Source organism: Camellia sinensis, chromosome 12 (assembly GCF_055761805.1).
Source record: "Camellia sinensis isolate YWXY chromosome 12, ASM5576180v1, whole genome shotgun sequence".
NCBI lineage: Eukaryota > Viridiplantae > Streptophyta > Magnoliopsida > Ericales > Theaceae > Camellia > Camellia sinensis.
Genome location: NC_138972.1, coordinates 114,659,602 through 114,685,184, shown reverse-complemented (window position 1 = coordinate 114,685,184; position 25,583 = coordinate 114,659,602). Strand labels below are relative to the sequence as shown.

General features: G+C 34.0%; 1 protein-coding gene across 1 annotated transcript; it reads right to left on the bottom strand.

Moving 5' to 3' along the window:
- Window positions 1–1,655: 1,655 nt before the first annotated feature.
- Window positions 1,656–9,392, bottom strand: TPK1 (thiamine pyrophosphokinase1). Its single transcript, XM_028212980.2, has 6 exons — window positions 8,971–9,392; window positions 8,764–8,863; window positions 3,866–3,938; window positions 2,717–2,818; window positions 2,217–2,466; window positions 1,656–2,114 (listed from the first exon to the last, which is right to left on the bottom strand). The coding sequence occupies exons 1-6, from the start codon at window positions 9,101–9,103 to the stop codon at window positions 1,996–1,998; spliced, it is 777 nt and encodes a 258-aa protein (XP_028068781.2). The 5' UTR covers window positions 9,104–9,392; the 3' UTR covers window positions 1,656–1,995.
- Between the last annotated feature and the right edge of the window lie 16,191 nt (window positions 9,393–25,583).

Genomic DNA, 25,583 nt, shown 5'->3' with positions numbered 1-25,583 from the left:
TAGCCCAGTCTAAAATAGCCAAAAAAGTCAAAAAGCCAAAAAGCCAACCCACTTCCCAAACGGAGGCTCAAAGATGTGGTCTGAAAAGTAAGATCTGCTTGAAAGTCAGTCGTTCCTATCAACGTCGTCCCCATTGCAGCTACCTAACTCTGCCACCACCGCCGCCGCCAAACTTCAGACACTACCAAAAGTTAGAGTTGGAAAAGAAAGTATACTCACAGTGATATGAGAGAAGGCTTGAAAGATGAGAGAACCATTATGTTCTCATTTGGCAAGTGAGTTGAGTTTAGATTTGGACTAAAAAAATACAAAAAAAATAAAAGACTAAATAAGTAAATAAGATAAAATGTCACATGTAAATTATAATCATTTCACTTTTCTTTTACAAAAAAATAAAAAAAAATGCCAAAAAATTCTTTCCAAACAGAATTTATTTAGCCAAGCTAGCCTCTGTTTGGCAAGTTGATTCATGGGCTTTTTTTGGCTATTTTAGTCACAAAAGACAAAATAAGCTATTTTAGCCATAACAAACAAAACATCACATCCAATCCATAATCATTACACTATTCTTTCACAAAAAAGTCAAAAAAACCAAAAAGTCAAAAAGTCATTTCCAAACCAAGCTTTTTAGCCCAGGCTAAAATAGCCAAAAAACCAACCCACTTCCCAAACGAAGCCTAAATTAACTAAAAAATTAAGTTTAAAAAATTATTCCCAAATAAACATGTGGGAATTGAGATGCCTTTTCATCATTTTAAGGGTGAATTCCACTTGTTTTTAACTAATTTTGATTCTCCATTTTTTTTTTTGGTTGTAATTATTTGTCCTAGTTTTCATTATTCTGTAATTTCTATATTTTTTAAGAGAACTATTAAATAGTATAAATTATTTTCCACTTACATTAATTTAGCATTACTTTGTAAATTGTTTAAAGAATTATTAAATAGTGCAAATAATTTTCCACTTACATTAATTTAGCATTACACTAACTTTTTAATAAATATTTTGCGTAAATCAAGTCCTCAATTACATACTTTTTTGGTGCCAATCCATACAAATCTAAAAGTTAGACTCAATTTTTAAATCTAATGATATGGTAATAAATTTATCTCATATATTTTTTAATCATCAACCATTACACATCATTAAATCTATAAAATAAATTTAAAATGCGGACTTATATATCATTTTTCTATTCATATACACTCTCATATACATTTCTTCTGCAATATAACTTCAATTTTGATGATGTTTAATTAAATGAAATGTTAAAATATTTTCTGTATATGATCACATACTTCTTCGGTGCCTGTTTTCTATGTTGGACCAGGACTTCAAAGATTGTTTGGTGCAATCTATCATAGCTGTTTATATAATTTTTTATTGTACAAGTCTAAATCAGACATTTTGATACAGCTTTAGCTCAACTTATTAGACAAAAATGACATATTGTTGGAAATAAATTAAAAAAAAAAAAAACTGATTATCTAAAAATCAGAAAAGAGATGCTTTTGACTTATGTTTTCTAATTATCATCTTCGAAGCTGCACCATCAGGTCCTTAATCCAGATGAACAATCCGGTAGAACCCAAGTCCAGTTTCATGTTCTAGCATTCAACAACAGCAGTGTCCATGGAAATCAGCTCTCAAGAGAATTATCAACTCTTAATTCAGCAAAAATATATAGAAATGTAAAAATAACTTCGAGAATCAAAGAGGTATTTACAATACAACATTATTAATTCAGTAATATATATAATGCTTTAAGTCTACCAGACCGCTTCAAATGGAAATTTAAATCTGGTATAAAATTTGAAAAAGAAAAAAAGAAAAGTAAATTAAAAAAAAAACAAAAAAGGAAGATGAAAAAGAACATAAGGAACTGCCTATTCAGGTTTCCCTCAGTTCTTCAAATTTGTTGGGATCACAGCAATGTAGGTTAGGAGAATCCGTGTCATCGGCAGATCGCACGCTTCATCTTGAAAACAATAATCTCTAGGGTTTTTTAATTGATATTGTCCAAAGTAGATCTGAATCAGATTGCACGGTTATTTTCCTTTCTTTTACAATGTTCGATGTACTTACCAAACCACCAAATCTCATTTCTGTACCATCTGCAACAGAAATGATTTAAATTAAAAACGAATAAACAATATAAAAAAAAATTAAAATAAAGAGAAACAAAGTGATGCAATGTTATTGCAAGATATACTTACTGAGATCCCATTGGAGACCAGTGGTTGTAGTGCTTCCAGAACGCATTCCGATGGGGATAAGTCCACAATGCGGGCCCTCAACGGAGGACTGAATCTGGATCTCATGACGGTGAGTCCTTGGAAGGAGTTGGATGAGGCAATCATCAGATAAAAGAATTATTCGCACGGTTGAGAAACAACATAGAACGTTGATGTTGCCGGCCTCGTGGTCAAATCTTCCACCAAGTGCTCCGGCCACAAGAATGCATAACTGTAATTTAAACAGGAATAAAAACCAATTGAAGTGGCAATCGAAGTAAGCATGGTGGGTGATTTTAATACAAAATCATTAGTAGCTAGTATAACAAATTTTCACTTTCCAGCTCCCAATCGACGTTAGTTGACTTATTCCACTTTCAATAGAAATTAATACGGTCAAGGAGCAATAATAAAATTAAAGCTGAAACAAATGAGAGCAATACACTAAAAAAACTTTGGAAAGATCATGTTGTGCAACTTACATTAGATTTATCCACGGTTGGTGTGTCCTCACATATTAATGCTACACATTTATGGAGATCTGTGGTGTCCTGATCTTGAGATTCATCCACTATCTTGGTCCCCTATTTTCAATTGAGGACAACATACTGAGATTTGTAGTTATAAAGCATTGCATATACAATAATGTCAGGATGACCACATTTTTTTACCATGTTTTGTCTATCATCTGATGTGGCGCACTAGCAATTATTAATATAATGGGTTCCATGTAAATGCCATTTATATCCAACCATTGTAGGTGCCCCACATTAGATGGTGAACAACATGTGGTAAGAGTAGCATTACTATTGCATATATACATATTGGACAACAATGAGGACAAATATGAAAAAGGAAACTCATACAATAACACAAACAAGCTCAAATCATATACAAATAGCAAAAATAACATCAAAATCAAATTAAATGTGTACAACCAGCACTTGACTGTCAATGGTAAGATGCTACGTCAACTCATATGGAACAGCACAATCATACCATTGAGATGAAGCCATTTTACTGTTGAGAGTCATATATTTTTATCTTCTACATTTTGTGCTAACTCAGTTACCAACTGGGTGTAAATACTTGACCAGTTTGTCACAAAAAGTTCATATGTGAAATCATTAAGGAAAAGAGAAAAGAATACATAGGTCATTTAAATTCAGAATTTTGCAATGGCTCTATGAAATTATCAAAATGTTGCTCAGTGCAACAAAAGTAAACAATGCTTTCATTCCTCATAATCATTAAAAAAATTGATTAACCACAACATTATGACTAAATGAGAAAATAAAAAAAAGAAAACTAAAGTCAAGAAGTGCATCATCTGCCTCACTTTTCTGTTCCGTCATATCCACCAATTCTTGGAGTCAAAAACTGAAGCTTTATACCAAGTTTTGACTTTTTTGATATGATCGAAACTAGGCCAACTGGCCAAGTCTTTTCATTCACGCCAGAGTTTTGAGTTTTCAAACATTGAGGACATTACAATTCCACAGAAAGAAAAAAAAAATGAAAGAAATAAAGAAATGTATTTTAAGAATAAAAAACTATGCCAGGATCATGCATAGAAAACTTCCACAAAAATATCCCCAATTAGTTGTGCAAAAAGAATATGGCAAGCTTACCAGGTTTCTATAGAAATCTAGGACTTCCGTTCTAATGGAGTCCATGTCTCCCTTTATTACATCTGGCTTGTACCTGGCACAAAACCCATTACTTAGTATTGCAAAAAGAAACATTTAAAACAAGGGACCAGAAAACACGACAAACAGAGAACCAAGATAATACATGGAGAATGCCCCATGTATTTTGTATTTATTTATGATCTTTCTACAATTCAATTACTGAAAAAAAGATCCATTGTACACAACCACCTGACGATAATTATAATGAATATAAATGTAACAAACAGCAAAAATGAAGCCCCCGGAAGCAAATTGACAAGTGGAAAAAAAAAGGGTCATGTGAGAAATCCCTAAGAATGCATCAACAAAAAAGCACCACAAAGACCATGGACATTGTACTGCTGGTAAAACCACCTCTCTCAAACTCTGACCCCACAAATTCTTGGATTACATTCTGATTAATTGACCACAACACTCCTAACAAAAGCCTTCCACATGAACTGTCCCTCTAAACAAAGAGATTTCCACCCCGCATAACAAACACCCCTAAGTAACCAAAAAGAAAGGAATAGAGAAGGAAGTAATTGTTGATTGACTATGCCTCCGTTTGGGAAGTGGGTTGGCTTTTTGGCTTTTTGGCTATTTTGGCTATTTTAGCCTGGTTTGGGAAGGGCTTTTTGGCTTTTTGACTTTTTTGGCTTTTTTTGTGAAAGAGGATTGTAATGATTATGGGTTGGATTTGAAGTTTTATTTTTTGTGGCTAAAATAGCCTATTTTGTTTTTTGTGGCTATTTTAGCCAAAAAAGCCTGGGCTTTTTCTTCCCAAACGGACCCTATAAATATTAGAATGGTTAGCCAGAATGTGAGGGGCCTAAATGTCGGGGATAAGAGGGTGGTAGGTAGTGAAAGCTTTGCTTGAGGATTGGAGAGAGGTATGACTGTGATGTGGGGCAAGACGGTCTTTGAGGGGATGGAAAATGAAGTTGAATTTTTTTTTAGTGTGATATATTTAAAATTGTAGAGGACGATTTTATGTTGGTGCTCTCAATTATGTATGGTCTTTCGTGGTGTTCTATAGAATGTATGATCTGGTGAAAAGTAGGCCAAGGAGTATTGGAAAGAGTTGTCTTCCATAGCTTACAAATGGGATGCCACATAAATGTGTTTGGTAGGGTAATTTTAAAGTGGTGCAAGAGCATTTTTCAAATATGGCTCAATTTTCTCTCATGAAAGCCGTATCAGATCATTTCCCTATAATGTTGTGTAGACATCAGTGGAGTCTCTTTCAATTTGATAACATGTAACTGCAAGAAGATAACCACTAGCAACAGCCCAAGTGATTGTGTAGCACCACTTTGGTGTGAGGTTGTGGGTTCCTCTCCTATGGAGAGAGGGTTAATACTATTATTGTTCCCCCTTCCCAACTAACATCTAACCCCACTAACTCCTGTTAATGTATATTGTGTGACAAAAAAAGGAAAAAGGAAAATTGAGTGGTGCAAGGAGAAAATATGGGGGGGGGGTGGAGCAATTATGTTGTGAAGGGTATGCCAAGTTCGTACTAAGAAAAAAAAAAAAAATTAATTTGGTGGAGGAGGATTTGAGGTGGAACAAAGAACAGTTTGGGAGGTTGGAAGTTCCGAAAGCGAGAGTTTTGAAGGAGATTTGTTGGATTATAGACGTTGAGCAGGTGAGACTGCTTTCATACTTAGAAAAAGAGTTTAGGGAGAGGGTAAAAGGGGAATTTGGAAGGATAACTAAAGAGTACTGTTATTAGTACCCTATCAATTATTTTAGACCCCTCATTTTTTAACTTTTTTTATTACAATGGATTCGTTTAGAAAGTGAGTTGACTTTTTGGCGTTTTTGGTTTGGAAAGGGTTTTTGATTTTTTTGTAAGAGAAAGAATGTAATGATTATAGATTGGATGTGATGTTTTGTCTCATTTGGCTAAAAAACCTATTTTGTTTTTTGTGACTAAAATATCCAAAAAAATCCCAAGTTGGGCTTCCCAAACGAAGCAAATTATAACCTCAAATGAAATTAATAAAAATGATATCAATAATTTTGAAACTTATCATCTCATAATTAAGCCCACACATTCACTACATCATGAATTAGGATTTATGAAAGCATTCACCTCTATTACCATCCACCAATCTTACCCAAATCTCACCTTCAAAACCTACCTACCCTCAAAACCTTAAAAATCCTTTGACAGCAATATTCCAACGACAACGGTGGCAACCATTTGATTACATACACTTCTCCAACAATAACAACGAATGAAAATTTTTCTGACAATCACAACTCCATGAAACAAGAGAAGTACAACCATAAAAATTCAGAAGAGATTCATAACTTTGATGGGGCTCTTAGCTCAGAGGAGATTGACCTTGTAAAGGTAAGTTTATTGAAAAAAATGACAAAAATAATAAAAACTGTTCGTCATTTTTTTAGAACTGAACTCCCGAACATATGACCAAAATACGGAAATAATGGCCCGAATACTGTTTGTTTGTTTAGGAATAGATAACTGAAGCAGCAGCAGCAGCAGCAGAAGCAGGCAAATAAAGAAGGTCGGACCACCCTTGGGTGGTCGACCAGGGGGTCGACTGGTGGATGAAAGCCTGCCCAGTTTTGCTCACATAGAAAACATACAATTACAGTGCCATGGATGAATGACAAAAAACCAACCAAAGAAGCATGAAAGTAGATTATGTTGTGTGTGTGAAAAGAAGTAATAGAAAAAAAAAAAAAAATCAAACAAATTGACAAATCTCGTAACGAAGTAGAGAAAAAACTTCTTAATTACCACAATTTTTTCATTGGTTTTGGAAAGTTCCACCTTCATGGGTTTTGTTAGAGTTTTGGAAGAGAGCCTTTTTGGGGTGTTTTGGGAGGAGGGAGGGGGGGGGGGAGTGTAGGGGTGTGCATTTTAATGGGTGAAATATTTTTACGACGACAATTTTGATATAATTTGGACAGAGAAGAGAATTTTTAAAGGTTTTATAATTTATAAGTGGAGGTCTAAAGAAATGGGACGTCTAAAATAATTGATGGGGGTGTTAATAACAACACTTTAACTAAAATGGAAGTGAATAGTAGGATGCAAAAAATTGCTCTGGTTGTGGCTGAAGATACATTTTCAGTACGATAGCTAATGTTCATCAGCATCAAAACCTCATTTGCTAGAATTAAAGTTGGGGTTAGAATGTTGACAGGGAAAAGGAGATTCAACAGGGTTTAGCTAATTTTTTATGGGATGGGCTGTATTTGGGGTTTGGAGGAAGATGTCCGAGATTCACTACCACTTTTTTTTTTTTTTTTTGTAATGAAATTGTTCACTACCATGTTATCATGTGCAAACATGATGTTAATTGTTCCATCCATATTATCATGTGACCATGTCACTTTCAGCCTTTCTGCCCCAATTTAGAGCCTGTAAATCCTGTGTTTAATCACATCTCCTCAAGTCTTTTTCTATATGGTCCAGACTGGGTCTCGTTTGACAACAGGCAAATTTAGTAACTTTTTAGTTATTTGATTAAGGCCTAGTTTGGGAAGACTAAATAAGTGTACTTTTTGACTTTTTATGAAATATGGGTTGGGTTTGGGTTGGGTTTGAAGTGATGTGTTAGAGAGGTGATGTGACTTAAATAAGATGATGTGACTTAAATAGGATAGTGACTTTTTGACTTTTTGTCTTTTTTCAAGCATGCCAAACTTGGCCTAAAATATGAGTTAAAAAAAATTAGTATGTTTATGATGATTTTTTGACCTTTTTTTGAAAAGATGTGCAAAAAATAGAGAGAGAAGATAATCTTTGACTTTTTAGTATGGATTGTTGATTTTTTGATTTTTTTAATAATTTTTTAACTTTTTGTCTAAACCGCCCCATTGCCAAACGAGGCCCGAATGTGATAGAAACAAAATAAACCTCATTTTTTTATAAACCAAGTCAAATGAAGGTAGGGTCTAATATAGTGAAGACTCTAAGCCTCCATTTGGGAAATGGGTTCACTTTTGATTTTTTTTTTTTTTTTTTTTGACTATTTTAACTTGGGTTAAAAAGTTTAGTTTGGGAAAGACTTTTTAACTTTTTAACTTTTTTTAAGTTTTTTTTTTTTTAAAAGAGAAGAATGTAATGATTATAGATTGAATGTGATATTTTATTTTTTATGATTAAAATAATTTATTTTATCTTTTGTGATTAAAATAACAAAAAAGTCCCGTTCAACTCTGGTCAAACGGAACCCAAAATTCAGATTCTTTTCTTCTCATTATTTCTTTTAACATTTCCTTCACAAACAAGTGAGGCTTTTGCACAAAAAAACAAAAAAATGTAAAAAGTTAGAAAGAGAAACTCCATTTTTAAAAAGCAAATCTGGGGATCAAACTTTTATTCAAGTATTTTAAGTTTTCACGCAATGAAATTTCCAAAAACCAATTTTCTTTGCTCATGAATTACACAAACAGAAAAGAAAAAGAGGGAAGAGGAAGATATAGAAAGAGAAATTGCAACTTAAGGGCCAAACTTTTTACTCCAATATTTGGTGGGTAAACTATCAAGAATTGGTTTTAAAGCATGTCAACCCAAAAAAAAAAAAATATTGCATTTTCCATGAGCAATTGAGAGGGCCAAACAATATTTGGTAGGCCAGACAGACTTTTTATTCCAATATTTGGCAGGTAAAACAACTATCAACAATTGATTTTAACCATCTGACGAAAGAAATTAAAAATTAAAAATTCTAAATAATCAAAACAAAACTACAGAGAGACACAAGGATCAAAATTTCTGAATTTCCATAAAAATCTTTCGACTCCTACTTTCTGAACAATCAAACCAAGAAACAATTGAAAACAATTGAGAGGAAAAAGGAAGAAATAGCAACCTGTTTCGAACATCAGAGGGTTTATCGCGAGGGAAAAGCCGAGGTAATTCGTCGTAGAGTCGATTAGCTCCACCATCTGCGCAAATACAACGTTGTGGTGCTGTACACAACAATCACCATCAGACAATCAAAACAGAGGAGCCAACAAACAACACCACCATAAAACAAAAAAACAAAACCCTAGAGAGAGAGAGTGAGAATGAGTACCGAGCTCCCAAAGGAGAGGAGTGAATCGAGGGAGGGGTTGGTTGAGGACGACGAGTGCGTAAGATAGAGAGGGTCCGTTGTCGGTGGGACGAGAAGGTAAGAGGAAGTTTGAAGAATGAGTCATTACGTCCATGGCCAATGTAAATCTGGTAGAGAGAGAAAAAAAGAGAGAGACTGAATGAACGTATATTCAGCTGTACAATGGTTACAATGGTGACGATTCTCAATTATAGAGAAGAGCACCGAAAGCATTATAATGAAGAAGGTGTGTGTGGTGTGGTCCCTGTATATTTCTTTACAGCGTATAGGTGGGATTCTTTCCTTTACAGCACCGAAAGCAAGCATTTTATGGCTTGGTTTGGGAAGTGGGTTGGCTTTTTGGCTTTTTGGCTTTTTTGGCTATTTTAGCCTGGGCTTAAAAGCTTGGTTTGGGAAGGCTTTTTGGCTTTTTGGCTTTTTTGAGTTTTTTTGTGAGAGAAGAATGTAATGATTATGGGTTGGATGTGATGTTTTGTTTGTTATGGCTAAAATAGCCTATTTTGTTTTTTGTGGCTAAAATAGCCAAAAAAGCCTCCAACCTCACTTGCCAAACAGAGGAGATGTTGATTGATATGATCTAAAAAAGATAAAAATATGAAATAAGTGTACTTTTTTAGTTTAGCCAAACTTGTAGATTAAGGTTTGACATGTATTTAAAAAATTTTAAAAGTTAAAAAATTATTTAAAAAGTTAAAAAATTATCATTATTTATTAAAAGTCAAAAAGTACGGTTGTATAATTCTCAATCTTAATTTTTTTCTACACATTAATTTATATAATTTTTTAATATATATTTTTTCATAAAAAGTTGAAAAGTTAACCCAAATAATTATTATTTTTTTTTATTTTTTAGTTCAAAAAGTTAAAAAGTGCACTTATTTAGAACATCCTAAACAACTCCTAACAGCATATATTAACAACCCCGCAAACTCAAGGAGAGTAGGCATCCACCAAGTTGAGTTTGGAAACAAGATCACTGAAGTGCCCAGGAAGATGAGTCTTGGTCAAAATATCAGCAGGTTGATCGGCAGAAGCAATAGGGAGAAAATGAATAGTACCACGGGTAACATGCTGGCGAATGAAATGACAATCAATCTCAATATGCTTGGTGCGATCATGAAAAACATCATTGTAAGCAATCTGAATGGCACTCTGATTGTCACAATAGAAAGAGGTAAGGCCAGAAGAAGAAACACCCATATCAACAAGGAGCCAGTGAAGCCAGAGAAGTTCTTGAGTAGTATTAGCAAGAGCTCGGTATTCAGCTTCGGTACTAGAGCCGGCAGTGAGGGATTATTTTTTGCTACGCCAAGTAAGAAGAGAATCCCTTAAGAATAAATAGAATCCCGTGGTGGAGCGTCGATCCGTAGGATCCCCAGCCCAATCAGCATCAGAAAATGCACGCAGTTCAAGAGAGGATGAAGCAGAGTAGTGAAGGCCGTGGAACAGAGTGCCTTTGAGGTAGCGAAGGATGCGGAGTAAAGCAGTATAGTGGGGAGTACGAGGAGTCGACATGTACTGACTGACAATGTGAACAGCATAGGCAATGTCAGGACGAGTCACTGTGAGATAGAAAAGAGTTCCGACGAGCTGGCGATAAATAGTAGCATCAGATAGGAGATCCCCATCAAGAGAAGTGAGACGAATCTGAGAATCAACTGGAGTAAAGGTAGTTTTGCAATCAGTAAAACCAGAACGAACCAGAAGATCGAATGCATATTTGGCCTGGGACAAATAGGAACCAGTAGAATCATGAGAGACTTCAAGGCCTAAGAAGTAGTTAAGAGTACCATGGTCCTTCATCTCAAACTGACGGTGGAGAACGCGTTTGAGGTGGAGAATACCAACTGCATCATTACCAGTGATAATCATATCATCCACATACAGAAAGAGAAAAGTGGTACCATGTGGAGTAGTTCGTATAAATAGAGCAGAGTCATAGGAGCTAGAGGGGAACCCGAAGTCATGAATAGTAAAACTGAACTTAGCAAACCAAGCTCGGGGCGCTTGCTTGAGGCTATAGAGGGCACACTGTAGTTTGCAAACCTTATGAGGTGGAAAAGTGAACCCAGGTGGAGGTTGCATGTAGACCTCCTCAAGAAGATTACCATTGAGGAAAGCATTTTTGACATCCATTTGAAAGAGGTCCCAGTGACGAGCGGCAACAACAACAAGTAAACTGCGAACAGAGGTAAGCCGAGTAACAGGGGAGAAAGTCTCCTCATAATCAATACCATATTCCTAGTTGAAACCCTTGGCAACAAGACGAGCTTTGTAGCATTCAAGAGAGCCATCAGAATGAGTCTTGATTTTGTAAACCCATTTGCAGCCAATCACGGTCTTGCCAGGAGGAAGATCAACAAGATCCCAAGTATGAGTTTTGTCCAAAGCCTAGAGTTCATCAGTCATAGCTTGCTGCCAAAGAGGATTAGTACAAGCCTTACGATAGGAGATAGGTTCATAAGTAAAAAAGACAACAGACCCAACAATATAATCACGAAGATGGATAAGAGGTTGAGTTACCCGGTGTGGTCGACCCGTAGGAGGATCGGTGGAAGAAAGAACCGGAGGAGAATGAGGTGGTGCAATGAGAGGTAGACCTTCAAAGAGAACAGTCTGGACGGAATCAGAAGTGAACAAGGGCATCTCGATGAATGAGGAACTTGTATCAAAATCATCAGAGAAGAGATCTATGGACGGATTAGTAAACAGTACATTAGTGGAAAGTACGGGTAAGTGAAAGAAGGATAGGGAGGAAAACATTTTGTGCTCCCAGAAAATGACATGTCAGGAGATAGGAAGACGTTTAGAGAGAGTATCCCAACAGCGAAAGCCTTTATGTTCAATTCCATACCCAAGAAAGCAACAAAGACGAAAACAAGGTTCAAGCTTGGTGTGTTCATGGGATTGAAGCAGAACAAAGCAGGTAAAGCCAAAAACCCGAAGATTGGTGTATGGAGGGGGAGTGCCATGCAGACGTTCAAAGGGAGTGTGATTATGGATGACAGGGGTAAAAGCACAATTGATAGTGTAGACAACAGTGAGGGCAGCTTCCCCCCAAAAGTTTTCAAGGTAAGAAAAAGAGAGAAGGAGAGCGCGAGTAGTGTCAAGAATATGCTTATGTTTCCGTTCAGCACAGCCATTTTGTTGGGACGTGCTAGCACAGGAACGATGAGGCAGTGTACCATGACTCTGAAGAAAAGAAAGGAAATCTGAATCCTGATATTCCATCGCATTGTCATATCGAAAAAGTTTGATGGTTTTTGAAAATTGGGTGTGGACCATTTGGCCAAATCTATAATAAAGGTGTTTAAGTTCAGACCGAGTTTTCATGAGAAAAAACCAAGTAAACTGGGAAAAATCATAAATAAAAACAACAAAATAACGAGATTCCCCCATAGTAGTAGTAGGGGAGGGGCCCCAAATGTCCGAATGGATAAGATCAAAAGGTGCATGGGAAACAAAAATACTTTTATTGAATGATAAAGCAGGTTGTTTGGCAAGTTGACAGGGTATACAATCGAAATTATCTGAAATTACATGACCTAATTGTCCACTAGAAACCAAAGACTTTAAGCGATTAACAGAAATATGCCCTAAGCGACAATGCCAAAGATAAAAATGAGGTAATGAGGAAGCAGATGCAGGAGCAGCGATCTAAGGAGAGTCAGGAACATGAAGGTAAATGAGTTCATAGAGACGTTCGTGCTTATGGCTGATCCTAATAGTCTATCCTGTCTGAGAGTCCTGCACCAAACAATTAGTAGCAGAAAATGTGACAATTAGACCAGGTTCACATAATTGACCAATAAAAATAAGGTTTATGTGAGAGCAGGGATATGATAAACTTGAGGTAAAGATAAAGAAGATGTGGAAACAGTACCAATATAACGGACAGACATGAGAGAACCATCAGCAGTATGAATTGAGAGAATATGAGTAGATGAAGAGATGGAAGAAAATATAGTACTGGAGGTCATATGATTACAACAAGCAGAGTCAAAATACCAAGAAAAGTTACCTGGGATCACAGACAAAGCAGTAAGAGGAGGTGTACCAGAAGGAAAGAGAAGGTGTTTGAACATGGCCTCTACATCTATTTGAGAAAATAGAGGGGTAGACGGAGCATGTGACTCAGAGAAACCCTCAGAGGTAGCAGCAGCAGCAGCAACAGTAGGAGTGCGATGAGACTGATTCCCGGAACGATGAGAGCTCCCCCGAGAAGAACCACCGCGAGAGAAATGGCTAGTGGAGGATGATCGGGATGGATTGCGAAAACAATCCTGTTGTAGATGACCAGGACCAAGTTTGTTGCAGTATCGGCAGGATCTGACAGGGCAATTGACCAGGAGATGTGTTGAAGGAAGGCCCTGATTCTGACAATAAAGTCAGGCAATGATCCGCTGGGTAAATGATGGCCGGTACTGAGGAGTGGCAAAAACAGAGTCTACATGATGAGTTTGGAGAGTACCAAGATGTGACAACCCTCACTACTGTTTACTGATAACACCACTAATTACTGCTAAACTGAGACTGATCATGATAAGTAATTGAATTGATTGAAATTTTGAGCTAATTGATTGAGTGTGTTAGTTTAAATGCATGCATATCTATTTGACTGTTAAATTATCTGTTCGTTTTTATGTTTTAAACTGCAAATTGAAGGCATTATCGGCGGCCGAATCTGAAATTGATTAACGTTTTATGCTAATTGGAATTTATGTAATTTTATGATATATTTAGTTAAAATGTGATTTGGTATGTTTAAATTGGATTAAATAATACTAATTTACAAGAGTTGGACTTATTCACCAAAATGTCATGATAGTGGGTCACTTATCAATTCATGTTTGAAGCCTATTACACTTTGATACAACATTCCTCAGCCATTTCCTAGAGCAAACCGATTGTGAGAGAGAGAGAGAGAGAGAGTAGGAGGATAGGCTTGAATTCATCAAACTTAACTTGGAGACTTGAAGATATTGAAGGTTAATTGCATAATTGAGCTCTCATTCTTGTAATTGAGGAACCTAGGTATGGAATTTATCCTCTTAATTGTTAAATTAAGTCATATATTGCATGGTTCATGGAAGTTTAGTGAGTTGAGTCTAGAATTGGCTTAATGAGTTGAATTGAAGCTTAAATAATGTATGCATGTGTATATCTTAAAGGTTGAGGTTGTTTTCATAGAAATTCTTGTATGCATGTCCACATTTTTGTTATAGCCCATGAACTCACCATGTTTTGAAGTTAAATCTTACATTTGATCTTGTTTTACAACATTGGAGTTTTAAGGAACCCATGCATGTGTTGAATTTGCATTGTTCATGTTCTTGAAGTTTATTTGAAAATTGTGTTTAATTGAACTACCTTTGGGCTTTGATTTTACAAATTGTTCTTCAAAACATGTTATATTATGGGTTTAAAGTGTTTTTCCAGAAAATGGGCCCAAGAGGTTGAGTTTTGATGCATTTAAGTTGAGTTTTGAGCTTGAGGTTCAAATCTAGAAATTCTAAATTTTGGACTCACGCTCGAGTGAGGAACTCCACGCTCGAGCGTACGCCTTGTGTTCATGCAATCCGCTCGAGCATGAAATGCGTGTATCCAGTACTTTGCATATGTTTACAGTCCGCTCGAGCGAGAGAGTTCAGGCTCGAGTGAGGACTTGTGTCTCACGTTCGAGCGTGGATCGAGCGCCCGTCGAGCGTGATTTTTGGGCATCTAGTATTCTTACTGTAGCTTGCAGTCCACTCGAGCGACGGAAGTCATGCTCGAGCGGAGATCCTTTGTCTGCATATCCGCTCGAGCGTAGAAAGCCACGCTCGAGCGAAATCCCTATTTTCTGAAAATTCTGAAAAGTGTTTTAAAGTGCATCTTTGCATCCTCATTCCATCCTAGGTACTCTTAGGGCTAGTTTAAGGCATCTTAGTGAGGATATTGATGTAGAACCACACCGAGGCAAATTATGAATTAAGTTATTATTTTCCAATTGTGTAGCTTAGTGTGTGTTTATTCTGTAACTGTAGGGTTGGCATCCGATGATGCTCTAGCTGCTTATAGCCCAGTGCTCTGTGAGTAACAATGTTGTAAAGACATGTTCAATTGAGATTATTTTCTGAACAAATGACTGTACTGCTTTATGAAATGACATTGTTTACTGAATGAATGTTTGTCCTATTTGTGAACTGTATTCGTAGCATCCATAGCAAGTTACTGTTACTGAATTGTTACTGCTACTGTTACAGAAATCTCTGTCGGTTTCCATGTTTGGAACCACTACTGTTTACTGATATGATGGCCATCATTGACTGCTCAGTCTGTTAAGACTTACTGTACTGTTTTGCTATTGGATGTACCACATATGACTATTATAGTTTCTGAATGACTGTTATGGCATGAATTATGAGCCATAAACTGAATGACTGATATACTGATAAATGACTGTTTTTAATACTGAAATGACATTCATTCTTAATCTCTTTACGCATATGTTATTCACTGGGCTTTAGCTTACTGTTTATATATATATGTAGGTGTTCAGGAACCGGACTGGAGTTAGGAGCGCCGGATTAGCTCTTGTCTTGTCAAGCCAACCATCGTGCCTCACCTTGAGGTTCCAAGTGCTGCCAAGCTAAGGCTGCTTCGGGGTGTTTTAGATTTCCCATCTTTCTGTCTCTGTTTTGTATCGACTGTATAGACTGAATGATATTGGTATTGTACTGTTATGGTAGGAATTTGGTCCCTAACTGAATACCTGAATGATTGTATATGATATATGTATATACTGTTTTTGTTCTGAATGCGAATATGTTATGAAAAGTCTTTTTGCATACAGACTATTACAGCTCATTGGACATCTTTTAATTACTGTTTTGACTTCCGCCAGCCCTTGTACTCTGTATTACTGTTTTACTGTTAAGTAGGCCTTCGGTAATCTCGGATTACTGGCCGGTTACGGTGCTAAACCCATAGGGGCAGGTTTGGGTCGTGACACAAGACAAGTCTCCTTTGATAGCAGCTCAGAAATAGCTTGTTTAAGAGTGGGCAATGGATGACGATGAAGAACAGAGGCACGTACGGGCTCAAAAGAGGAAGTGAGAGCTATGAGAAAGTGCACCAACCTCTGCTAATTAAGATAGATAGTAAATAAAACAACATCTTCTCGATGAGACCAAGTGGGTTCTGAAAGAGCAAGCTGGTCCCAAACAGAATACATTTGAGAAAGAAAGTCATTAATGGACTGACTGGATTCTTGGCGCATGCGGTGAAGTTGGCTCTGAAGGTGATATTGATGGGCAAGACCAGTAGTCTGGTATCGTTCTTACAAAAAATCCCAGATGCCTTTTGCAGGAGTAGTTACAAAGTCAAGCTGAAAACGACCAAACTAAAGACTGATAGAGGTAACAGAGGTATTTCGAAACCAGGTAATGATCTAGTAGTTCTTACTGTCTCATTCCTCAAGTCAGTCTTCATATGTAGCAGCAGTAGTAGCAGTAGCAATAGTTTCATTAGTGTCTTTCACCGGTTGGGTCACATCCCCGGTGATAATGCGCCAGAGCTTTTTTTCCTTGAGGAATGAAGACATGGCTTGGGCCCACAGAACATAGTTGGAACCATTAAGAATAACAGAAAATGGTATGGAAGGTATCACGACGATTCATAATAATAGGTGAGTAGCGCGAAATAAATAGGAGCAGACCTGTAGAAGCAAAATTAGGTAAAACAGAGTGTACCAGTGAGTCCGGAAGGTCGAAAATAGCTAGGAAATGTGTGCTGGGCAGAGATGACGTCAGCAGAGGCTAAAATGATGCCAGCGGCGCACGTTAGCAGAGTGTAGTGAGGAGCACGATAACAAGAAGACGTGCGGCACACGAGCGGCGCAAGGGAACAGGTTTGGCGCATGCGGGTACATGGTAGCGGGCTGGCGCAAGCGTGGCGCACGGGAGCAGGTTTGGCGCACGCGGGTGCACAATAATGGAGTGGCGCACGTGAGGCGCACAGTAGCAGGCGTGGCGCACGCGAAAAACAGGGCTGACGTCAGACGCTGATGTGAGCAGCAACAGAGGGCGCGTGAAGGTGCGTGTGAGAGTGGTGACGGAAGCTGAGGCGCGCCGAGCGCAAAGGCGGCGCGTGGGGGCGCGTGATGGCGTTTCTGATGACGGACGTGGTGCCGTTGGAATCACGATGAAATTCCGAACTGTTTTGTGTAGTGCTACTGTGTACGGGACTAAGCACCAAAATCGAAAATTACCAGAAATGTATAACTGGACTCTAATACCATGTAAATCTGGTAGAGAGAAAGAAAAAAAGAGACTGAGGTAGCGTTTGGTAGAGTTTTGTAAATGTGATTTGAGAGTATAAGTTGTATTTTAAGTTTGTGTGTTGTGGAATTATGATTTGAGTGTAGAAAATTTGTTTGGTTATGGTTTTTAAATAGAGTGTTGAAATGTGTTTTGAAGATGTATTTTGAATTAAGTTTTAAAAATTTGATGTGACATGTGAAATAAGAAAATTTGTTTGGTGATGTGTTTTGGAAATAATTTTCAAAACTTAATTCAATCAATAATTTATAATCAAACACACAATTCATATATCGATATCCGTATTTTTTTATCAACAGTAATAACCAAACTATTTTTAAAATACTGGAATTAAAAATTGATTTTTTTTCAATTAATTTTTTTTTTCAGTATTTTTTTTGAATAATTTTTTTTTGAATAATTTTTTTCATTTTAAAATAAATCTATGTCAATTATTTTGTGTCAATTAAATTTTCTATCAATTCATTTTTTACGCCTGTACAAACATCTTCTACAATACGTTTCATATATTTTTAAAAAATTTTGTTGAAGTCAACAACTTTTGAGAATACATATTAATAAAAATTAACATAAATACATTAAGTGTAATATTTTAAAATACAAATCATAACGTAAACCTTACAAAATATTATCATTTTTTTTCTCATTTATTACACGTTATTAATTTAGTAATTTAGTATACGGATGTAATATTATTAAAAAATTATTAATATTATAAAAAAATAATAGATAAGAAATAAAAAGTAAAAATAAAAAATAAAAAACAACTTGAATCTTCTGAACCTCAGCCTTTCTATAAAAAAAAAATAATAACAACTTGAACCTTCTGAACCTTAGCTTTAGATAGTTGAAGAGCAGAAAGTTGGACCGGGACAACCGGGAGGTCAACCGGCCGGTCATCCGGCCGGTCATCCCATCTCACACCTCCTACTCAGTTTCCTATCAGATAGTCGAAGCTTCCATGTCTGATGTTTGATACAGAGAAGAAATATGAGGTTCACGCGAAATTTTCAGATACGATAGAGAAAGACATGGAAGCTTTTCAGATCAAAAGAGAAAGAAAGACGAGGGTCACGGGAAATTTTCAGAGACGATGGAGAAGGAAGGGGAAGCTTTTCAGAGCAAAAGAGGAATAAGACAGACACGTTGAAAGCGGAGAAATGAACTACGAGATGCCAAACGGATTTTCAAACCGTAATTTGAATTAACACGCGGAATCATATTTTCAGTGTCTTATCCAAACGTCAAGCGAGAATTCACCTGTTGAAAGTTAATTTGAAAATACAACCAAACATAATCAGAATGAATATATATTCAACTGTATAATGGTTATAAGGGTGATGATTCTCATTTATAGAGAAGAACACCGAAAGCATTATGAAGTATAATAATGAAGGTGTGTGCGGTGTGATTCTTGTACATTTCTTTACAGCATATAGGTGGGTTCCTTTCGTTTGCAATAGGAATGGCAACAGGGCGGGGCGGGGCCGGGGATCATCTTCCCCGTCCCCGATCCCCGAGGTTGAAATTTTCCCCGTCCCTAGCCCCGATCCCCGACGGGGAACTTATCACAGTCACCGTCCCTGTTCCCTAACGGGGATCGGGTTTCCCCGACCCCGAAAACTCCCCGGCCAGGAAAAAAAAAAAACACAAATCTTCATCAACAACATCAATAGATCTCATATTAACAAAATGATCAACAAAATTTCAACATCAACAAATCTCAGATTCACGGTGATGGACGACGGAGGAGGTGAAGCGGCAACAATAGATCTCAGATCCGCGGTGCAAAGGTGCGAGCTGGACCGAGGTGCAGAGTCGACGAAGGTGAAGCAGAGGTACGAGCTGGACAGCGACTCCGGCCTCGCGGACAACGGTGGTGGCATTGAGGAGAAGACGTAGCGGACAACGATGGTGAGGAGAAGAGGTGCGAGAGTGAGAGTCAGTGAGAGTGAGAGAGAGTAGAGGGGAGAGAGGAAGGGTTCAGTGAAGTATAATACAGCCTTGAAGAGGTGAAAAGAGAGAGAGAAATGGAAAGAGAGAGAGTGAGTAGATATTAATGAAAGAGATAGAGCCGAATCAGAGATAAAGCCTCAGTATATTATATATATAATAGAAAGCACATTATATTATATATATATATATATATATATATATAATACGTTAGGGGAGAGACGAAGCGGGGCCGGGGATTGGGCATTTATCACCGTTCCCAGCCCGAAATTAATCAGAGATTTAATTTCAAATATCATTTCCGTCCACACAGAAATATTTTTCAAAAAAAAAACTATTGTGATCGAGGTCGGGAGGTCAAGTCTCTGTCGAACCGATTTGAAAATGTCATCCCTAATTTGCAACACCGAAAGCAAGCATTCTATAATGTATATTATATATATATTAACAGCCAACAACAACAATGTCACACCGAGAGTGAGAGAGAGAGAGATATGAAGAAGATATTCTTTTCTGATACACAGATTGGTTGTGGGCCACTGCTAGAATGAATGGCCTTTCCACCACAAACAAAGTCAACTCTCTCTATAATCACTGACTCACTTCTGTGAGTACATTTACAACCACAAGCGCCACCCTGCAAATGTCAAATCATGAGCTGGCGCTCCATTAAGGTTCATGTACCTTTGCTCTATTAATTAACTAGCAGGTCACCGTCCCATGGATTTTAAAATTTTAATATTTTATATGTAAAAAAATTTAATAATTAAAACTTAAATATAAATAAATTTGTTAATATCTAATAAATTTTTTTATTATTATGTGTAACCAAGTAGGTTTATAAAAATAATTTATTTCAACGTTTAAAAAAAATATATATATTCTCAATCTGAAATTAAATATTCATTTGTTTTAATTAAATTTATTAAAAAATTTTATAATATACAAATTATGACTGGGTTATAATTTATGATATATTATTTTTGTTATGGATAAATTACAAATACATCTCCTAAGGTTTTCTTAAAATACAGATTATTCCTTTTGATTTGAAAAATTACGAATACTCCCTTGTCATAATTTTTTATTTAACAGAATTAACTAAAAAAATAAAATTCATAATTGCTCTCCTATATAATAATAAAATTATCTAGGCACCGTTTGGGAAGTGGTTTTGTGGTTTTTTTTGGCTAATTTAGCCACAAAAGACAAAATAGGCTATTTTAGCCACAACAAACAAAACATCTCATCCAACCTATAATCATTATATTATTCTCTCACAAAAAAAGTAAAAAAAACCAAAAAATCAAAAAATTCTTCTTAAATCAAGTTTTTTAGCCTAGGCTAAAATAGCTAAAAAAGTCAAAAAGTCAAAAAGTCAAAAGCCAACCCATTTCCCAAACCAACCCTAAATTATTAATTGAAACATATTTCTAACATTATTAAAAATTGTTGATTGACTTGATAATTTATTAATAAAATTAGAGATTTGTTATGAAATTAGAAACATCGGGGGTGAAATATAATTTCTAGAATTACAGGAGGCGATTAGTATTTTAATCAAATATCAGGGGGTGTATTTGTAATTTACCATTTTAATTATGTTTCAAGTCTTTTGATTATGATTTATCATAATATTTTTATATGATAATATTTAAATATTTTATTACACGAAAAAGTGTTTAAGATGAATTGACCTAAATATAGGATTTATGCTTATATCAATAAGATCATAAGAGTTATTTATATTGATGTATAAAAAATTATGAATTCAAATAATAAAAAATGTCCTCAAAGGAAATTAGGCACAAAATCTTTATAACCTTAATAATTTTAGGTCTCAAACGAGTCCTGATTAATTCTGTGATATATCATAATAATCGCAAATTTTTTATTCCAGCCAAATTATTTTTGCATATCTTTTCTGACAGAGTTCATGAAGGTGCATTATTAGTAATACTATAAATTCAAAAAATTTATGTAAAAATTATTCAAGAAACATCAATAGATATCTTAAACATACACCGTCATTTTTGATGAATTATTATTATTTAAAATAATACTCCGCACTATTTATCATTTGACATTTATCAATTTATCTTTTAAAAACTTTATAAAAAAATATTAAATTCCATTATTTTAATCAATCAATGTCAAATTGGACGTTATACGTGTATTTAAATCACTTATAGAAATATGATATCTAATATAAAATCACAATAGAGTTACTTTTAATTAATTTAATGATATTTTATATTATGATATGTGTTACAAAATAATAATATTAATTTTAATTTAAAATAAAATTTTAATTAAAATTATTTATTTTAATAATCTTAACTTTATCGTTTTATAAAAAAGTGCACTTTTTGACTTATTGGTGGGTTTGGGTTGGGTTTGGGTTGGGTTTGATGTGATGTATTAGAGAGGTGATGTGATTTAAATAAGATGATGTGACTTAAATAAGATAGTAACTTTTTGACTTTTTGACTTATTTAGTACATGCCAAACCAATCTTTAATTAAATTATTTGTTCATTTTGATAATTTTAATTCTATTGTGCTTTAAAAGTATAATTATTATATAATGATTTTATATGATATATATTAAATTATAAGATGATAAAATAAAAACTCATTTTGATATTAAAAATAATAGTTAAATTATAAAACTAATTCTAATTATTTGTTTTTGCTTTTATTTCTATATTTATTTAGAAAACAAAAATATGTAGAAATAGAACAAAATAAAATTTATTTAAAAGATAATAACAAATGAGAAATTCCCAATGAGGGATGTGAAAATTAAATTCTTATGTGATAATCTTATTTGTCTTGAGAATGGGATGATAAATTACATTTCCGTTTTTGAACTCACTCAAATAATAAAATAAAAGATACATGAAATGAGTCTCATTCCACTTGTCTATTTCTGCCAGGAAATTAATTGTTGTAACGGTTATTGTAAGTACGAGTTAAATCAAACAAAATATATGTTGTAATTAGATTAAGAATAAAACACATAAATTAATTATGTAGAGTATTATTTTTTTTAATATTCTTTTTGAATTATTCATACATATTGTATATACGTATAAAAAATTTAAATTAAATATAATATTTTGTAATAAATAATTTCATGTTAAATAAAAAATTAAATATAACTTAATATTAAGATATCAATAAGATAGGAAAAAAATACAAAATATAAAAAAATAAAATAATTTGAACCATATAATGCACATAATTAAGCACATTATGGCCTTATTTAGGAAATTGGCTATTTTAGTTAGTTATTTGATTTTTTGATTACTTTAACCTAGCTTAAAAAGTTGTGTTTGAGAAGTTAGTTTTTTTTAGTTAATTTGATGGTTGTGAAAGAAAAAATAAAATTATCACGAGTTAAATATGACATTGACTATTTTAGCTTATTTTGCCTTTTAGTTAGCTATTTTAGCACAACCCTCTTTCCAAGCAAGACGTCTGTCTTATTTATTTATTTATTTGTATACCGATATAATTTTTTTTCAAATATCATAATAATTAAATTAAAATATCAACTATATAAAATAAATATGATAACGACAAAACTAAATATATGATAAAAAAATATATATGAAAAATAAGTAATTGTCAATATAAAATTAGTTATTATAATTGAAATTGAATTTGCATAGAACTTTATATGTAAATAAAAAAAATATGCTGATGTGATTTTTTAAGAAAAAAGTAAGTCTTAATGTGCCACATAAGAAAGAGAAAAAGATTAATTTTATGATGATTTACATTTCGGTAAAAAAATTAATAAAAATATTTTAAAATGTTCTTATAAAAAATGTTTTTTTTTTTTTAACTGAATACAATTTTTGAATTAATGGTAATGGCAATGGTAGTGACAATGATGAGTGAAGGTAGAAGTCGTGTTGGGGTGGTAGCAGCAGCAACAATAGTGATGTGGTTATTGTCGCTGTGGCCATGGTGGTGGTAATAATGATAATATGATAATATTGATAAAATTTTAATTTAGAAAATATTTTATATCTTTTAAAAGTGATAAATATTTTCTACCTATATAACTTAGTTTGTATAATTATAAAAAATATTTTCACTCAACATTTATTTTCCGTTACACTAAACGTCAAAGAATATAAAAAATATTTGTAATATAATAATGACATTTATATAATATTATAATACCAATTATAATAAGAAAAGATCATCATTCTATATTTCTATAGTTGGTAGTTCAAGGGCGATAATGACATATGATGGGCAAAAGATGACCACAGCCAGTGGGTTAATAGTGCCGTGATCGGTAGCACTTCTCTTTTTATAATTATTATTACCATATTTGATAATAACATGTTTATGATGCAAAAATATAATCATTCTATTTTTATAGTTGAATAAATTTTACAAAATTACCCATTTATTTTAGTAAAATATGCCATGATTGTATTCAAAATGGCTCAATGAGATAATCAAATTCGTAAAGTTTGTTTGGTTCAAATTAGCCAAGATTTGGACAAACATGATTTGCAAAAGAAATACCACATACTAAAAAATATTGAAGTGTCTTTTTCTCAATAAAAAACTTCGTTGAAGGGACTATTGGCCAAATTTCAAATAAGAAATAATAAAAATTCATAATTTTAAACTTATAAATTTGCCTAAAATAATGTGATAAGAGAGTTGAACAGAAATGGAACTAGAAGAAAATTACGAGGGACCCTTTTGTGTTTGTAAAAATTTTATTTTTCATAACACTTCATTTCATGAATAAAATAAACTCTTAGTATAAAAGATATATATCTCATTCTTCTCTCATTTTGCATTCTCTTTTTATTTTCTACTATTTTTTTTTATCATATTAAAGATTACATATATGATATTTGAATTTTTTTATGTGTATATATATAATTTATATATCGTATTGTACATACATGTGTGTTTACTCATATGATTAAAAAATATTATTTGTGTTTTGATACTTACGGTGATGAAATCCTGATTTTGTCCCTAGAGTTGAGCTTTGTATTATTTAATGGATAACAAATCAAAAATTGACACATATTATATCACGTTATTGTGAATTAATTTGTAAAAATATTTTTGTAAATTTCAAATATTTTTCTTTCTAAATTTATAATTACGCTAGAGTTCTTTAGAACAAACCATATATATATTGTCACTTCCAACCACTTCAGATGTTTCCAGAGGGGCATATTTTCCAATATTCCCGTATCTGATATTTTTGGAGGCATATTTTATACTACTTTAATCATAACACCACCAATATGAGCATATCGGCTCAGAATATAAATGAATCAGATTATTATACTTCTTTAATCACAACAATTCTTTAATCATAGCATACTTTATACTACTTTAATCACAACAACACTAATGCCATCAATATGAGCATATAGGCTATGAATATAAATGAACCAGATTATTACAATTGCTTAGGACACCCTTTTTATTGAGCTTCTAGTGCTATCTTCTTGGTTCAAGATCCATGCTACTAAGGAATTATATGAATTCATCAAAGAAGTTGCATTTCAAATGGAGAATTTTACTTCACGTTACAGGTACACCACAATTTGTTGAGGCAGCAAAGGTCTAACAATGATAAATTTGATAAAAGGCATTATTCTAAATTGACAATGAGGCTAGCCCCAAGAAAGCAACCACCATTTGGTTTGTTCATTGCGATCTCTGTAAGTTGCCCTTAATTTGTTTTATGTGATTAACGAAAAAACTAACTTCTTTTTTTTCAAACGAAAATATTTACTATTTTTGAAACGTGAAAAACATTTTCTAAACAGAATATTGATGATGACAACCCTAAAAGCTGCTAATGAAAAGCACATACAACAATGCTACATCTTCTAATTTACGAGAAATTATTCAATGCTCCTGAAACAAGTCTAAATGGTGCTTCAAATGAAGAATCATTGGCCCAAATCATGACTCACAACGTGTAAGAGTTTTATAACACAAAATCTTAAGTGTCACTACATAAATGAAATAGAGCATTACTTCAAAAACATTGAATAATTTCTCGTAAATTAGGCATGTAGCATTGAATAATTTCTCTTAATTTACCACTCCTAATGATATGACATTAAGATTTGACTCCACATAATAAAATATTTTACAAATCAAAATTTAACACTTAGCAAATACGTCATTAGAGATTATTTTTAAAAGTGATAAGTGACTTAAGCATTTTTTAAAACCAATAATATCAAATATTTATAACCCCAGACATATTTTTCACATATCTCAAAATATTATT